General features: G+C 43.6%; 1 protein-coding gene across 2 annotated transcripts in view; it reads left to right on the plus strand.

Moving 5' to 3' along the window:
- RNF130 (ring finger protein 130) overlaps positions 1-17043 on the plus strand; it is a 40162-nt gene that overhangs the window by 4330 nt on the left and 18789 nt on the right. For both annotated transcript variants that reach the window (XM_021410992.1, XM_021410991.1), the window contains exons 2-4: positions 2287-2481; positions 13513-13763; positions 16904-16975. In XM_021410992.1, the coding sequence (XP_021266667.1) occupies positions 2287-2481; positions 13513-13763; positions 16904-16975 (518 nt within the window). The remainder of the gene's footprint in view (positions 1-2286; positions 2482-13512; positions 13764-16903; positions 16976-17043) is intronic.

Genomic DNA, 17043 nt, shown 5'->3' on the forward strand with positions numbered 1-17043 from the left:
GGGAGCGGCCTGCAGCCAGCCCGCTGTGTGCAGAGCGTGGATGGAGCCTCTGCTGCTCTGAAGCTGAGCTTCTTGCTTCATTTTTTGCCACCACAAAATGGTTCTCCCTCTTACAGGGGAAAGCTAAAGGGCCTGGTGAGCAATTGGAAGGGATGCGGACCGGCAGGCTGCCACTTCAGCGTAAAGGCAGTGTGCATGGTGCATAGACACAAAGAAAGGAAGGATGGAGTCAATCTCTTGTTTCACAGTGGTAGGATAGTAGCACACCTGTAGGGAAGCAGCTTTCTGTACACTTGTGTTTTCCGCTGTTGCAAAATTGACTGATTTCTGATCATATCTTTTTACATATGAGCGCTTTCTTTTAGAATTGTTCTGATGTAATCTGAAGTCTCTTTTCGTTCTGGCACAGCCACCGTCCAGGATTTGCGAGTCTGAGTCTGTGACATCCTGATTGCACTTTGGATAGTGGAGCATGGGCGGTTCTTGGTGGTTCTTGCTGACAGTGTTCGTTCCTTCATCCCCTATGGGGCTGGCAGAGGTGCTGGCTGTGGGGCAGAGGTGCTGCTGTAGCAGCCGGCGGTGCTGCAGGGCTGGGCGCCGTTGGAAGGCCGGAGCAGGAAAAACTTTCCGCTGTTGTTCCTGAGTTTTGTTTAGTTAAAAGCGGAAGGATTACTTAACGTTTGCTTGGGGTAAATAGGGTGCTGACCTGAAGAGAAGCGCGCTGTGACTTTGTGTTAGATCTCTGGCAATCTGCAGGCTTGTCAAGCCCAACCAGATTTTCCTTCATGGTTTTGTATTACTTCAATAGGGATAAAGTAATGCTGTCGGGACATGCTGAATCACCCCATCAGAAGTAACGCCGTGCGGCTGGAAGCCCGCATATCCGCACATCTCAGCTCCTAATCCTGTTGGTCCAACAGCATTTTGTAGCTCTGCTCGCTGCTGCGAGAGGCTTTCATCTCTACTGTAGTGGAAAATCTGTGCTACTTTTCCCACAGAGGCTGTTTGCTGTCTCATGCCACTTTCTCTGTCAGTGTTTAAACTTGTACGGCTCAAACTTGGGAGTTTATAAGTGCCTTCGTAGGGCTTTGTGGAGCTGGGTTGCGTGGTGGGCTTTTCAGAAGCTTCCTCCATTTCAAGATGCTCTTCCATTCTCGTCAGTAACCCGTGATTAAGGTTACTTGGTGTGCGTTGAACACAACTGCACTGAAGCAAACTGTTCACCATCCAGAGTACTGCTCTTTGTCCTCCCTTACAGGCTCTTCTGGCTGCAGCATCCACTCTGAGTCGGTGCTCAAAAACTCTCTTCTTAGAAAGGAAAATTGTATGGGGTGCTTTGTCTGAATCGCTCTTGGGAACTGTCACAGTTTTCAGAGCTATTACCCAGATGAATTGTTTGTCTGAGGTCTCGCTGTTTGTCCCATCCATCTTCAGTAGCCAAAGGTGCTTTTACTCGTGGCATTTGAAAGGGTAAATACATGTGCATTACAAGTTGCTGTTGGCTCCGACTTCCTAGAAGACCATCCTCACGTTGCACTCTGTGCCTTTTGTACATAGATCTGTGCGGGCTTCAGCTGCTCCAGGATACATTACAGCATCAAAAAGGACCAAAAAAAAAAGGTCTTTGTACGCTGTTGGGGTCAGATATGACATTTTCCGTGCCTGTTACTTCTCCTTCATAGCACCCATGCCCGTTTAGCAACAGGAGCACATTGTGTTTGTAAAAACCTGTTTCTTCATGAGTCGGAATGTGCTGCTTTGTCGGCAAAGCGTGCAGTGTAAAAGCTGACGTTGGCTGCTGCTCTCATCCTTGCAGCAGCGTGCACGCAGCAGATAACTGCTCCCAAATCTTCTTATTTAGTTACTCTTCCCACTGCAGGGATGTCTGTGACTGCATTAGAAAGGAAAAAAGCATTACACTGCCCAGAATGACTGATGAACGGCTGCTGGGTAAGTGCCCGCAGCACATGAACCATATCCCTGTGTTTCTCAGCCTGCAGGCAGGTATTGATTCAAATGGAAATTCATTGTTCTCACTGCACTGGGCTTAAAAATAGCGTCTGTTGGTGAGCCTCATTCTTGGGCATACAGTTACAGCTTCAGTGGTGAGATTGAGCTTTATAAAGGAGACTTTTTTTCAACCTGAAGAATGCAGTTAGTGTTGGGCCCTATTGACCTGAGGGCAGCAGCTTCCTAGTGCATGACCATTAACTCAGCGCCATTTTCTTTTCTCTTGCCTGTTTGAGCAAATTGCCATTTGTCTGAATGTGCATCCTGCTCCTCCAGTTGCAGATCGCCTGGGCTGTGACCCTCGGACGCGTTTCCAAGTCCCTCCCAACACCAAGCAGTGGATTGCTTTGCTGCAGCGGGGAAACTGTACCTTCCGAGAGAAAATCCTGCGGGCAGCTTCGCACAATGCCACCGCCGTGGTCATCTACAACAATATATCCAGCGAGGAGCCCGTCACGATGACTCATCAAGGTAAATAAATGCAGGCCCTTCCACTGTCTTGTTTTGTCACATGGACTGACTGTTGCTGAAGTGCTCCTGGCAGCGCACAGATGATGCTGTGGGAAGCAGCCTGTCCTCTAATGATGGTTATTTACGTGTATGCAATACGGTGAAATAAGCCATTAACTGTGGATGGGGTTATTTTGAATTGGTCTCCTTATCCAATGAGGAGCACTTCTGCAGAGGAAATACGTGTAGGACACAGCAGTCAGTGTTTCTAACCTTGCTGAGATGGAGAGTGGGCATGGTACGACATCAGGCCTAGCCTTCCACCGAGCATCTGCAACTGGGGAGCTTGTGTGGTAGTGTGGCTCCATCTGGCTGACCACGGTGTGGGCTCTCAAATGTTTGGTCTAAATCTGAGCTTGCACGCTCCTGTACGATGCTTCAGAGAGTTCTTTCCTATGATGTGTCTTTGTTGATTCCTATGTGGTGCTCCAAGCTTAATGGTTCAGAGAGCAGTTGTCTGGTGTTGTGCGCTCTAGGATCAGACTGTTGCTGGTCTGGAGCACTGTGTCTGGTTTTCTGCTGGCTTCTACTTTTTCTTATATCTATTCATGTAACAAATTGTGCCACTAGCAGTGAATTAGTGTAGTGGGTGAGTCTTTCATAATTAAAGTAAATCCATGATCAGAAATGATTTTTCACAGTTGTAATAATGACATTTTGGGTTTTCCTAGGTTTTCTCACTTCAGAATTACTTAACCTAATCAGAAAGGGATATTTCCATGTTTGCTGACTGTATTGCTGATATTGTGGTTTTGTTTTTTTTTTTTTTCCAGAAGTTTTCAGTTTTCTTTCTGTAAGTGCAGGGAGTTGCTTGGAAGCTGGAATTTGACTGATGCTCTACATGTTGTCACCCAGCTAGAATTCTTCTACATAAAGAGGTTCTATGGTTGCGTCTCCTTCCCTCTCTCCATCCAGACTTCATATATGGGAAATGTTGTGGCTTCTTCTGGTCTGGTGGGGTCTCACCTTCCCGATTCTGTTTACCACAGGAATTTTCCAGGGAGATTTTGACCTCTGTGTAGCAATCCTAAGGCTGCTGACATGCTTCTTCTAACTTATGTATCTTCCTTAGACCCTTTTGCAGCTACTTTGCAGGTAAAAGCCCCACCTCCAAAGCCTTCAGCTCTGGTCTCTTTGAAGTACATGTTTGAAGGTCTGTAGTCTCTTGTTAGCAATTTGTGACTTCTGCTGTGGCTTGGAATGTAGTATCATGGCAGAATTAATTCCAAGTGTTTACTCACGACAAGCTTTAAAAAAAAAAAAAAAGTAGTTACTGGAGATGATGCCTATTTTATTTCTGAGTCTTTCAGATGTTTAGTTTTATCTGCATGTACTCAGTCCCTGATGGACTGGAATCTCTGTCATGGATTTGGGCCTGTACACACTATCTCAAAATTAATATTGGATTGGAAGCGTTCAAACTCAGTGACAGACTGAAAGCAGTTGTCTAGAACTGAGCTATCATCGAGCTGTGAGGTAGTGTCACTACTGCAAGGCTGTAATAGAGGAATGCTGCTGCACAGTTCTTATTTTGACAGCGTGCTGATAGTATCTGGGGGTTGTGTAGAACCTTGCTGGGCTTCCCATCAAGACCTTCCTGTTTGCCCAGTGAACTGCAGGCACACGCCATTATGAAATACATACTAGTCCTTCAGTATTAGCTTCAGTGCAGTGGAGGTTTGGAATCCAGTGTTCCATTAACACTGTGATTGTTGTTCAAGTGCAATATTGATTCATGAACCTATGTTTGAATGATGAGTCTGTTAAATGAGTCTCAGGTTGGATATTAGGAACAATTTCTTCTCAGGAAGAGCGGTGCTGCAGTGGCACAGGCTGCCCAGGGAGGTGGGGGAGGTCACCATCCCTGGGGGTGTTAGAGAACCGTGGAGATGTGGCACTGAGGGACGTGATTATGGGCATGGTGGGGGTGGGCTGGGGTTGGACTTGGTGATCTTAGAGGTGTTTTCCATCCCTAACAGTTCTATGATTCTATGTTTGAGCCAACATTGTATATAGAGTACTGACACATAGTCAAGGCCTTTTTAAAAAACGCGTTCTTCACAACATAATTGTGCAACTATCCTATGATGTCCAGGTTCATGGCTGTCTATTTTCTTCCCACAAACAGATAAAAATAGGCCTTACATCACTTTGTATCTCTGCACCGTAGTTCTAAGGCTCTGCACCTAACAGTATAAGGAGTATTCTGTCTTTGTGGTCGAGCAGAGAAGAAAACAGCAGGTGCTGATAGCACACCCAGCAAGCTGCTTGCTTCCCCACTTTGATCTTTGCATAATTTCCAATTGTCAGCTTCGGCAATGTCTGTGCTAAAAATAATGAGAATATTATATAGATTTACATATGCTGCCCATCTTGAACCTGCAGGGAGGTGATTCCCTATGAAAACAGCTCAGTAAGCAGTTCTCAGCGATGGGATTAATATTTTATCCAAGTTATTTTATGCTTGAACACACATTTAAAAATTTTCATCTTGTGGAAATTTGTTCATACTCAACATATGGCTTAACAGAATATAAATGCCTTCTGGTGGCCAGATAGCAGCTGTCACTCTTAACTCAGTCTTTCATCACCATATTAATTGAACAGTTTCTTTTGCTAGCATCAAAATCTGGTTTTCCCGTGTGACAGTCCACTAAGTCTCTGTCCCTTCAAGCTGAGGCTCAAAGGAGGTATTGACCTAAAGGAGTTGGTAAAACTTTCAGTGTGTATTTCTGTTGATCTGTTTGCAACACTTTCTCTATCTGTATCCTCGTGAGTTACTGTTCACGTGTAAAATAAACCAACCTGAGGTATTCTTGTAGATGTCCTTCACTTGATCTGATAGAGGACACCTTTTCCCAGCACAGGTTATGTTGGGCTGTGATATCACTGGCAGGAAGGCAGTTTTATGAGTGGTTTTGCCTGCTGCTTCTATTAGAAGTTAGAACAAATATTGTCTAATGTAGAAAGAGCTGATGTGGTGGAGAAAATATTTAGTAGCTGACTCCTTGATAATCAATGATGAGAATAGGGAGGAAACACATCTAAAACAGCTTTTTAATTCCTTCTGATTTCTTTACGTGACAGAGACAACCCTATTAAGCACAGAATAGTTAAAATTTATCATGATCTCTATTAAAATCCAGATTTTTATTTGGATTTATAGAAAAGAATACAAGCTACAGAAGCCTCTAAAATTAAAATGTCGTACTCAGAATTTATTGTGCAGATATAAACAGAAACAGATCAACAAACACAAACGAAAGCATCGCAATAAAGTTTTTGGATTCCAAAAAGTAGAGTTTATCAGTGCTGGAGCAATTACTTGGGAGTATTTAAACAACTCCTACTAGAATGCCTTGTTGAGAGAATTTACCTGACACTGCTAAATCTTTTACAGTTTGTAGCACGAAGTTGCAGACATCACATAAATCTTTATTGCACTTCTGGAATTTTAATCCACAGCTCCAAATTAATTTCATTGTGTTACAGTTTTGTTCTTCCTATAAATTTTTCCCTGAAATATTGGTGGGAAAAAAAAAAAGGAAGAATGACTTATTGTATTTGGAGATTTAAAGAAAGGGTAAATAACCTTCAGTAGTCTCACCATAGCTGGTGTATCTTTGATCATTTTATATTGTTAATTGTTCATATTTGCTAATTGAAAACTTTGGAACATATGTCAACAATGGTGTAGTTGATCTGTTTCCTCCTGCGTTTCCTGGAGGTGTATCAGGAAAATCTGTCATGCAGTAGCTGGAGTTGTCTGACGCTCCACAGGATGTGGGGAGAGGTGCTGGAAATGCACACTCTGTACCATGGGGAAACAAACATCTCCTCAAGGCGAGGTAGGGAAACCTCTGTGCAAAGCTCGGTGCTTTGCAGAACTTCCCCTTCCCCATGTTCCTGCATGTTACATGCCTCATCCACAGCTGGAATAACACGAGTTGGGCTCATTTTTCCTTTTCCAGCTGAAAGGGTAATTAGTTCTGTGACTGCGAAAAAGCCCATGGGACAGTTAGTGACTGTAAGTAATTACTTTTTTTTTTCTTAGACAAAGACTGTGCTCAAGCAGCAGAGTAATTCTTGAAGTCCATGGATTCTGTGGAATCAAATTTATTACATAAGTCTATGAATACGCTGTTTGCTAAGTTCTAAGAACTCTTCGTAGCGTCCTTGGGTCCGGATCCGTCACCACGTGTCCTAGGGGATTGCTGGACTTGTTTGGAAACACTGTCCAGATTGGTGGATCTGTACTGAAGCTGTAGACAGAAGAAAATACCAGACCCTGTCAGACTGCTCTGATTAGAAATCCCTGGGTTTTCTAGTTCCAGTGTACATTAGTGGGAATAGAAAATGCTATCCAGGAATAACAAAATGGAGGACGCCTACAAGTATCTGCTTGCATTACAAAATACAAGAGTGTAGAGAGGTTTAGATATCAAAATCTAAGCACATCTTAAGTTGATGGATGAACCTACAAGGTCTACATTACAGTAATATTTTTTTCATTAATCAGAAATATGGCACTGTAATCAGTGTTTGGGTGTTAAATCCAGGTCTAAGGTAACAGTTTCTGGATGTTATTTCCAGAAGCACATGTAAAGACAATCAGTTTTCAGTTAAGCAGTAAGTATCTTCAGAAGGTCTCTTCTGGGTGCATCTTGGGGCTTAGTAGGAGGATCTTAATTGTTTTAATTGTGTTATATGACTTAAGGTATATAAAAAGATGCTGTCTGGGTGAGTTTGACAGAGAAGAAATCATAGAATCAGAGAACCATTAAGGTTGGAAAAGACCACTAAGATCATCCAGTCCTACCATCAGCCCTCTGACCGTGTCCCTCAGTGCCACATCTGCCCTTTCTTGAAAACAGATCTGTGGTGAGGCCCAAGTGCAGTGCCTTTCTTCACCCACAGGTGCTGTGTCAGTTCTTGGAGAGGTGGTGGGTGTCACTTGGCTCTGGTGGGGTGCTCTGGGTTGTGGCAGAGAGGCAGGCGGGGTTAGGGCATGGCTAAGCCTGAGGAAATGCAGCGGGGTAGCTCCACTGTCTTGTGTCAGCGGGATTTGGACTTGTGAATAAAACAGGATGGCTTAGCAATGACTGCTTGTTTGGATCTTATGCAGATTTATCCTTAAGAAGCCTCTCACTGAGTGTCAGAACAGATCAACTGGGTTATGGAATCAGGTGTCAGCAGCGGCCCAGCAGCTTCCTCAGTGGATCCCGCTGTGTAGCTCTCCTCTAGGAACTCCAGGACATAGCAGATGGTAGGGCTGATCCGCAAGTATGGCAGCAATGTTGTTACTGAAGCATAGTTTGTCGTTCAGTGCAGGAGGATGAGCACGGGGAGACTCGTTCCCACTTTTGAGATTGTTATTATTTATCACCTGTGGATTTATTTTTTAACATGTTACAGGTTAGCAGAACAAGAACCGGATTGGGCTCTACTATTTGTTTGGAAGTTACTTCTGTCACACCCATCTTTGGAAGGCTGTTCTTGCCTGTCCTGGTCTATCTGGTTACATGCCTCAACCATGTGCTCCTGTGAAAGGAGGAGAGCTCGGTATGTCTGCATTGCTGTTAGCAGTGCATGCTGCCTTCTGCAATCCTGCCATGCCTTGGGGCATGGCTAGGTGACATAGTCCAGTGTCCTCTCTTACCATGGCAGAATCAATCTACTGAAGTTCCTTTTGCTGCAATCAGAGAAGAGTTTTGTCTGCTATGCAGGCATAACTTCACTGCATTTCTCTTGCAATTCATTGAAGCCTGATCCTTGCTGGGCTTGAATATCTGCTTCTTTGTTCTCCTGAGGAGGCAGTCAGAATTCAAATCTTAGCCTCAGAAGTGAGTGTTTGTCAGGTTGTTCTGCATAAGGTTGTGTAGCAAAGAGACTTGTGATTTCTGGAAATAGCTGTTCCGTGTTTGGGGGTAGGTGGTGGTTCCGCTGGTTGTGTTTAGCCAATGCACCCTGTGAAAGCTAACAGTTTCCTATACTGCTCTCATTTACTATTTTCTCACAGTAGTGTTGGAACATCTGTTCCGGTGTCTGACACTGTGTAAATCAGATATCCTACAGTAAATGTTTACATATAGTCAAGAATTCAACACTTTCAATGTTATAAAGACAACAGGAAAACTGTTTTGAAACGCTGTTCAATCTCGTTTTAAAATGGATGTACATTGGCATTAAGTTCTACCTTGCTTAGAACTAAGAATTGACAAGTACTATGGTTTTGTTTCTGCTTTCAGAAGTATTTGATTTGGGGCATCTCAAACATATTTTACCCTGGAGATAGCAGTAGTGCTGCCAGCCTGGCTGTGCTATTGCTTCCTTTCAAATTAGATCAAAATAAAAACCTGTGCAGCTAGACCTGTTTTAATCGCTCTGACCATATGCCAAGACTCTTCTTTTTACTGTCTGCTTTTACAAAGTCTGTTTTAGAATATAAGGCTTCATTCTTATAATGAATTTCTGGTTTGTATCAGGCTAAAATTTTAAAATATCTGAAGAATTTGTGTGTTCTGCATTGTTGATAAGTAGTGTAGAACTGATGTGTGTTCTCTGATCCCACCTTTTCTAGCAGTGCAGATGTAGAGTTAGTTTCATTATCATAAAGTTGATTTTCTAACATAGATATAAACCTGAGCTTGGAAGTGTCATCCTTAAACGAGCAGTGAGACCTGTCTGTGACTATCAGCATATCCTCTTGTGTCAACTTTGTCATTACCTCCTGGTTTTCTTTAATTGCTTTTCCTCTGACTTGCAGTTGGATTCCTAGTTCCTGCTTTTCATTTATTTGTGATGATGTGAAATGCACTTGGTGGATGGAGGACCACCCTTTCCATGTGCCCTTTGCTGTCTTTAATGCAACGTCCTGTCCTTCCCTGTTCTCCATCTCAGTGCAGATGTCTTCTGGGGGCATTCACAAAACTCCCACTCAGTCTCTCAAAACTTCATTAATAACAACAGTGCTTGCTTTGTGTTTCCTGTTTTCTTCATTGATCTTTTGTGGGCCCCTAAATTCTATTATTGTTGGCCAACGTGTTGTCAGAGTTGCATTAATTTCCACAGTTGTCGTCCTTCTTGCAGATGGGGCTTTTCAGATAACCTCCTCTGGCAGTTGTATTTTGTTCCTTGGGGACAGAAGAGGAATGAGCCTCCTTCAAACCAAAAAACTGCTTTGAGGTTTTCTCCTCTGGGGGAAGGGGAAAAAAAAAAAAGCAGTTATATTCTTCCTTTGTTTATAAGTGTCTGTTTTTGTGCTTGCCTCTGCAAGGTCATTTCACAGGAGTCTTGGAACTGTTCATTAACTCCTCACTGCTCATAATAGCCAAAAGCTAGAACGTGGTGGTAGCGTTTTCCATGTGGATCAGTGGACTTCACAAGTATGATCTGTCTTTATTCTAGTGCAAGTATGTCTTCTTAAAATACCACTGAATATGGTTTGGAAGGACTATTGGAGGTCTGAAATCACTTGATCGGGTGTGCTCCACCAGACCTGATGGGTAACTGCTATTTGTGGTGGTCTCTCTTTGTTAATCCAAGAAGTCTGGCACTGACTGATCACCGACCTGCATGCCGAATGGTGTGCATGTGCTTATTTCTGACACGTGTTCAGAAATGCTTTAAAAAGTTATTGACTTTTAATGGTTTGTGAAGATGGGCAGTTACGTTTCCAATTACATGATCATTGTGCTGTCTCCATCATTGCGATTTGTCCTTTAGTGTCTGAATCATGCCCAGAATCCAGCCAGCAAGCAACTGTCTGCACTGTTCTTTACTTTCTAATAAAAGTTGGGGGTTTTGTGTACTTTTATAATTTCCAGCTGCAAAATGAGTCAGATAAATGTGTGTGAAGTTTGGGTTTTTCAGAATAAAGTGATGAAACGCTTCAGTTACAATTAAACGTTGTTTGCTATTTAAAGAGAGAACAATGTTCTTTTGCAAGTGTGAGCTGAGTGCAGTCTGTGCTTCCTGCTGTGTCTGCAACATTCATCAGCAAGTGCAGTCAAGGACTAAGGAAGTTGCAAGGACTTCAGCGGAAAACATCAGTCCTCAGAAAAGTGCTCACCTTTGGTGCAAGTGGGTTAATTCTCAGTTTGAAGAAAACTTTTCTATATCACATCGAAGCCGTTCAGTGCCTCTTACAGGTGGTCCTGCACATGCCACACTTGAGCTGGGATTTTGAGTTTGCTCTCCCTGTCTGCAAAGAGATTCTTTGCAGCACTGCAGTGCTGGCAGCAGCTCAGGAGTTGTCACCCTCTCTTCTCCCCACAGCATTGACCAAGCAGCTGCTTGGGCCATTTGGTAACCCAGGAGAAAAGCAAATATCTGCTGCTCAGCATTGGTGTTTTGTCTGCCCACCACTCCCTGCAGTAGGTGAGTGTGAGGTGCCTGAAGTCCGCTCTTTGAACCACGCTTGTCTTCAGCTTGGTGTCCTTCCCACAGCTGTCTGTATCTGGAGCTTCAGAGAAGTGTCTGGCAGTCAAGAATCAACATAAAGAGAAATTGGCAAGGACAACTGTTAGCTAGTGGTGAGACTGGGAATCTTCCTTTGAGATGACTTTCTGTTGACTTTCTAAATGTGCTAAGAGAGATGGTGAGCCAGCAAAGCAATCTCTGTAGAGCTCTACAGGAACCTGCTACATCCTTCTCTCATCTCCTGTCCCGATGTATTCCACAGGCTTAATGACTCATTGCAACTTCCCCTTCATACATACAGTTGTGTAGCTATCCTAATAAGCATGCATGTAGTAAAATTGCAAGTTACAGCTGTTGGGGCTTGGATGATGATAATTGATTAATATTTATGGGTGTCAACGTTTATCTTGGGTGTACTGTCTGTCTGAGCTGCTCCCTGGTTGGGTGTGTAGTTTGACTGTAGTGTTCCAGCTCCATTTTGTTGGATGCCGTTCTTGGCTCAGGAGAGTGTTGTTTTTCAGAAGATTTATATAAAGACCATACTCTACCTTCTATAAATGCTGTTAGTCTGTATTCACCTGAGGATTTTTTCTTCTGCTTAGGTTTCAGAAATGCAAGGTTTCAGGGTGCTGAAAATAAATGAGTCAGTGCCTCCTCCTGCCCCCAATTCTTCTCAAGCAGGGAGCTCTTGCTATAATTATTTAGGGTGATGCCCCTGACAAAAATATGGATGAACCAAGTCCCAGTTTCCACTGAGCTTCAGGATGTTAAGCAGGCGCAATTTATTTTTCTTCTCTGCTGTTCTCCTTGGCTCTCACGGGGTCAGAAGCAGCAGTAGCACTTGGGCTGTTCGCAGTGGAGTCGTTTGGAATGCAGATGGCTTTGCAGTGATGCCAGAGGTTCCCTTAGCGCCGGGCCTTATATAAAACGTGTGGCAGATTGTCAGCTTTGTCACATTCCCTGGGCTGCAGGCAATAGGTGGAGGCTTCAGCTTTTAATTCAGGCGGAACTGGACTGGTATCAGAAAATCTTAGTCAGCTTTGCTTCGCGGGTAGCTATATAAATCATGTCAGGATGCTGTGCTGAGAGCTTCTGACTGATACTTGGATAGGAACGTAATGCTGTGGGCCAAATAATACCTCCTGGGGAAGCATAGCACAACATATGCTCAGGGGAAAACAATTCCTCTGCCCGTCTTCACTCACAGAAGATGTGAGGAAATGAAGTGATGCCTGTGGAGAGCATCAGGCGGTATTAAATTATTGGCTCTTGGTCGATCCTGCACCATCTGAGCTGCAGGAGCACGTGCTGCATCTACATACAGCACCTTGAAATTGTGGGAAAGGAAGGCTTTGTGCTGTCATTAAGTGCAAAGACTTCCCAGCCAGATGAGTCAGGAGTGTTCTGGCAGCTCTAAGGCAAGTGTTGGGAAGCGCTCTCTGATAACTGAGGGCGATGACTGTAACAGGCACTATTTGGCGTTGTGAATGGGAAGAGCCATGAAGTAACACTTAAATGACTTAGATTGCTCTAGCAAAGCCCGTTTTTGGGAAATGAGCGGTTTTGGACTTGTCACCCTGACTTACTGTGCCCTCAGTTTCAAAGGTTCTGTTCTTTTTAGTCTTCTACTTCATATCCTGGGTACAGTAACTTCTTAAAAATAGGATTCTGATTAAAGGCATCAAAAGAAATCCCATGTTAACACAGGATCTCATGTTTTCTATTCGCTGTCACGCCAAGTGCTCCAACTCAAATCTGCTCCAAAGCCAGAACCGCAGTGCTGAAGTCACCCACATTTTACTGTTCCTCTTTTAGGGAATGTGAATTGGAGCAAACAGATGGAGGGAACAGATGAGCAGGCTTCACCAGCATCTTGAAAATAGATCTTGAGAAGGTGTCTCAGTACAGATCTGGATGAAGAACGGCACACCAGTTTTTTTTGTCTTAGGAGCTCTTTGCTACTTTATTAAGCATGTCTTTGGATGGACGATAAAATCAGCACTCACATTTCTGCTCGGTTTTTAATTTCTGTTCCACTTTCCAGCCAAGCTTGTTTGCTTTACTTCTGCTTCTATGGGAAGTGGTGGGGGTAGAAGTTCTGGCTTTGCTGCTTCTTTGGAATTACGATTTGTAGGTCCTTGGCAATCTTTGTGCACGTGAAATCCTCATAACCCCACTGGGGAACTTACCGGAATCCCCCGGCTTGGCTCTGTGTACACTGACACTGCTCATCTTCCAAATGTGTTTTTTCTCTGAGTTGCCTATTCAAGTAGTCACAGCTTCCAATCTGGAACAAATGTACTTCTTAAGATCCTTTCAGACTGCTCACAGTAGTTGTAACGTGGGGAGCACTGTTACCTGTTAGGATGTGTGCAGCTGCAAACAGTTGGCATGTGAATACCCTAACTGGAAAGGTTGGCTTGGAAGGGCGAGCCTTGAGCTGAGCACCCAGTATGCCATGCGTGACTTGGATAAAATTATTTATTGAATGGTTTTGTGTATGGAAAATGTTATTGGCTTCGTGCTATGTGGATTTAAAATGTTAATTAATTTTTTGTTCTCTTTTTATAGGAACTGGAGACATTGTTGCTGTCATGATTACAGAATCAAAAGTGAAGGAGATCCTGAATTATTTGGAAAAGAATATCTCTGTCCTGATGGCCATAGCAGTGGGTTCCCGTGTTCCTCTAAAAAACTTCAGTCGGGGCTCCCTAGTCTTTGTGTCAATATCTTTCATTGTTTTGATGATAATTTCTTCAGCGTGGTTAATATTTTACTTCATCCAGAAGATCAGGTACACAAGTGCACGTGATAGGAATCAGGTAAGGGCTCTTTTTTTTTTTTCTCCAAATTCTGGAGGTGATATTCTGTATACAGCATTCTGTGGAGAATTCCTTTCTTGGAAAGGACATTGGGAATGGGGAGTAAAGTTAGATTGTGCATACGCTTACATGGTGTGGTGGAGCACAGAGCTAATGTTATTAAGGATATCTTTAGTAATAAGGTAGTTCAGGCGTTGTTCCCAAACAATAAATAAACGAACGTTAGAGTAAGAAAACTAAGATACAGGGCTGCTTAGTGATCTGCACTAACTTTAACTTCATTTAAGATGATACTTGATAAGGACTGCCTGATTCTCCTGGTCATACATACTAAGTAATGACTTTCTGGTCTTCTTTTTCACCTTTATTGTAAGAACTTAGATCTGAATTAATCGCACCCATACTCAGCAGTCTTGAATAAATGAAGTCGTCAATGTAGATGTGGCTTAAACTCTAGAAGTAAATGTTTTACTAATGTGGACTCAGTGACCTGCTGTCTCAGTAGTGTGTCCTGGCTTTTATTGCAAAGGAGCAGGAAAATCATCATGCTCACTTTGCCTCTGTGCATCTCTATCAAGGGAACCTTGCAGAGCTGCTGACCTCCAGCCACTGTCCCCCTTCCTCCGATTTAGGACTGACCTTTAAGGGCAAACTGTGGGGCAGCGCTGTTGGCTCTTGACAGCGCTCTGTCAAACCTAAAACACATGCGGACTTACAAAGCCTCAACTGCGACAAAGGATTTCCTTTCTAGTTTCTAGAAATAGCGTGTGATGCTGCCGGTCCCATTAGATTTTCCTAAGGATGTCATTCTGAAGTGACCGACCTGTGGCTGGTACTTAGTGCGGTCCCTCGGGGTGGTAGAAGTTTAAATATAACTGTTAGTCAATGAGTGTGGAGCACTGAGTTGTGCCTGCTGCGTCCCCTGCGTGGTCCGAGGCTTCTTCCAAATGTTTCAAAGCAGCTGCTCCGTGGCGAGGGGGCTTTTGTGACCTTTCTTCTTCCTTTAGATTTTTACAAAGGTCAGGAGAAACTTGATGAAAATTTGATGTGGTTTAAAAAGCTGAGCTTATTAAACTTGAATGAGGGGGTGGCGACAGCTCCGGCTTGTTTTTGAAGGGCTCTGAAAGCTCTCTCAGAGAGAAGGCTGCACCGTTAGCAGGGAAATAACTTGTTTTAACTGAAAAACAAGATCATAGCTTATGGCTAGAGGCACCTGTTTAAAAAAAAATGATTAAAAAACATCAAAAACATGCTGTGTTTTATAGATAGTGCAAGTAGATATGGGTATTTCACATGGTTACTCTTGTGCGTTTCCACCAGAGGTATGAAACTCCTTTGCATGTACTGGTGGCCTTTTTCCATTGAGGTGGATGTGGGTTTTTAAAGCAAGCATGTGCTGCGTGCCTGTGCCCTAACTTCACAAAACAGCAAATCCTCAGCGTTCCCAAGGTTAGCATTTCAAAGCACTCGTTAAAATTAGAAGGTGGGAAAGGTGGATCTCTTAAATGGAGATGAAAGTTGCCATTTAGCAGATTTCCTTCCATATGAGAATATGTATATGTTTTGGAAGAGTTTTGCTGAGATTAATCCTTCCTCAGTAGGAGCATATTTTCTAAGGCTTCACACAGTACAAACATAGGCAGTTTAACTAATTGTATGTACTACCCCAGTGACCTAAGTGGGTAGTGTTGATCATGTAAGGCCCCCGCCATGCCTTCTCAGCACTGCTCCCCTCTTAGCAGCCACACTTTGGCTGTGCAATGAGAATTGCTCCAGCAGTGTTCTGGTGTGTCATGTCATTAAGTACTCGAGACAATATGTTTGTTCCAGGGTGTGCAGCTTAGATTTGCTTATACTGACTGGTTTCTCACGTGTTTTCCCATCCCACCTCTGTTCCGGATGGTACACTACAATGGTTGACACCCAATATGCATTTTTTCAAATCAGCGTCTTAAAAAACCCAAAAAATGAAGGAGCTGTTTTTCTGTGGAGGCGATAACAACAAAAATTGAATTCTTATTATGTAATTCCAGAGTAATGTTGGTACAGTTGATGGCCTTGATTCAATACACACAGTTGTAGTGGCCTTCAGAGGTCTCTGTGTTTCTCAAATAAAAACAGCCTTAGCTTATATGGAGAGAAAGGAAGCGTATGATACAGGGTGGGGTGGTTGAAGAGCTTGGTTTTTCAAGTGTATAGGAGGTAGGGAGGCACAAGAAATGCACACTTGTTCCAAACTGTAAAGGGGATTTTGGTAGGCGCGTTTTACGTTCTTAGAATTGGGCTCTCTCAAAAGCAGAGTACTCAGTACAAGAGAGGTGAAGGACAAAATACAGAAACTTCCTTTCTTCCAGTAAATGTAAACCCAGTCTCAAGCTCCTGACATGAAAAGCCGTGAGCGTTGTGCTGCCCGGTGCCTGGGGCCCACGAGCCCACTGGCCAGCAGCTGGGACGACGGGCACACAGAAGGGCAACGTGCACCCAGCGGTGGTCGTCGTGTGAATGGCAAAAAATAGCTTGGCCTTTGCAGTCAGAGTGAGGTTGATATTGAAACCAGTGTTCGTTTCAGCTTTATTCAAGTCTGAATCGAATCTTTCAGATTTCGTGACCCACAAACTTTTGCTTTGTGCGGTAGTGGTGGTTTCGGGTAAGGGCAAAAGAAACTAGGTTACACTGAGGATCTGTTGTGTCTCAGAACAAGATCAGCCTGCACTCGGGGGGTAGGGGGGGGAATTAAAGCCTAAGAGAACAGAGTATGTTCCAGCACGTCAAATAAGAAGCAATAGGAAAAGAAGATGACATAAATCCCCGGGGGGCACGTTGCTTCAGCTCCTGTACTGCAGGCTGGGTTTGGTTAGCTTTGTCACACATGTTGGATGACTTTTGTGGAGCCCTGTGCAGTCTGTGAGCTTTATGCCCACACACTGTGTGCGTTCCTGTGCTCTGCTGTTGGATTGTTTTGTTTCCTGACAAATCCCTAGCTGTGGGCTTTGCTGTTTACGCTGTTATTTGCAGTGTTGGGCCCACTGTCTGTGTGTATTGCCGTGGCAGTATCGAGCCCGAATAAGTCATTATAAAGGGCAGTAATGAAGCTTGATTATCAGAGCTAATTTGTGTTCTCTTCTTTGTCACTTCATTAGCGTCGCCTTGGAGATGCTGCCAAGAAAGCCGTCGGTAAACTGACAACCAGGACAGTAAAGAAGGGAGATAAGGTATAATGATACTTCAACATGATAAACATGGGCATCGTGTTTTGCTTTTGTCAGAGGAAACAGTTCAC

The sequence above is a fragment of the Numida meleagris genome, chromosome 12 (genome assembly GCF_002078875.1).
Source record: "Numida meleagris isolate 19003 breed g44 Domestic line chromosome 12, NumMel1.0, whole genome shotgun sequence".
NCBI classification, from domain to species: Eukaryota; Metazoa; Chordata; class Aves; order Galliformes; family Numididae; genus Numida; species Numida meleagris.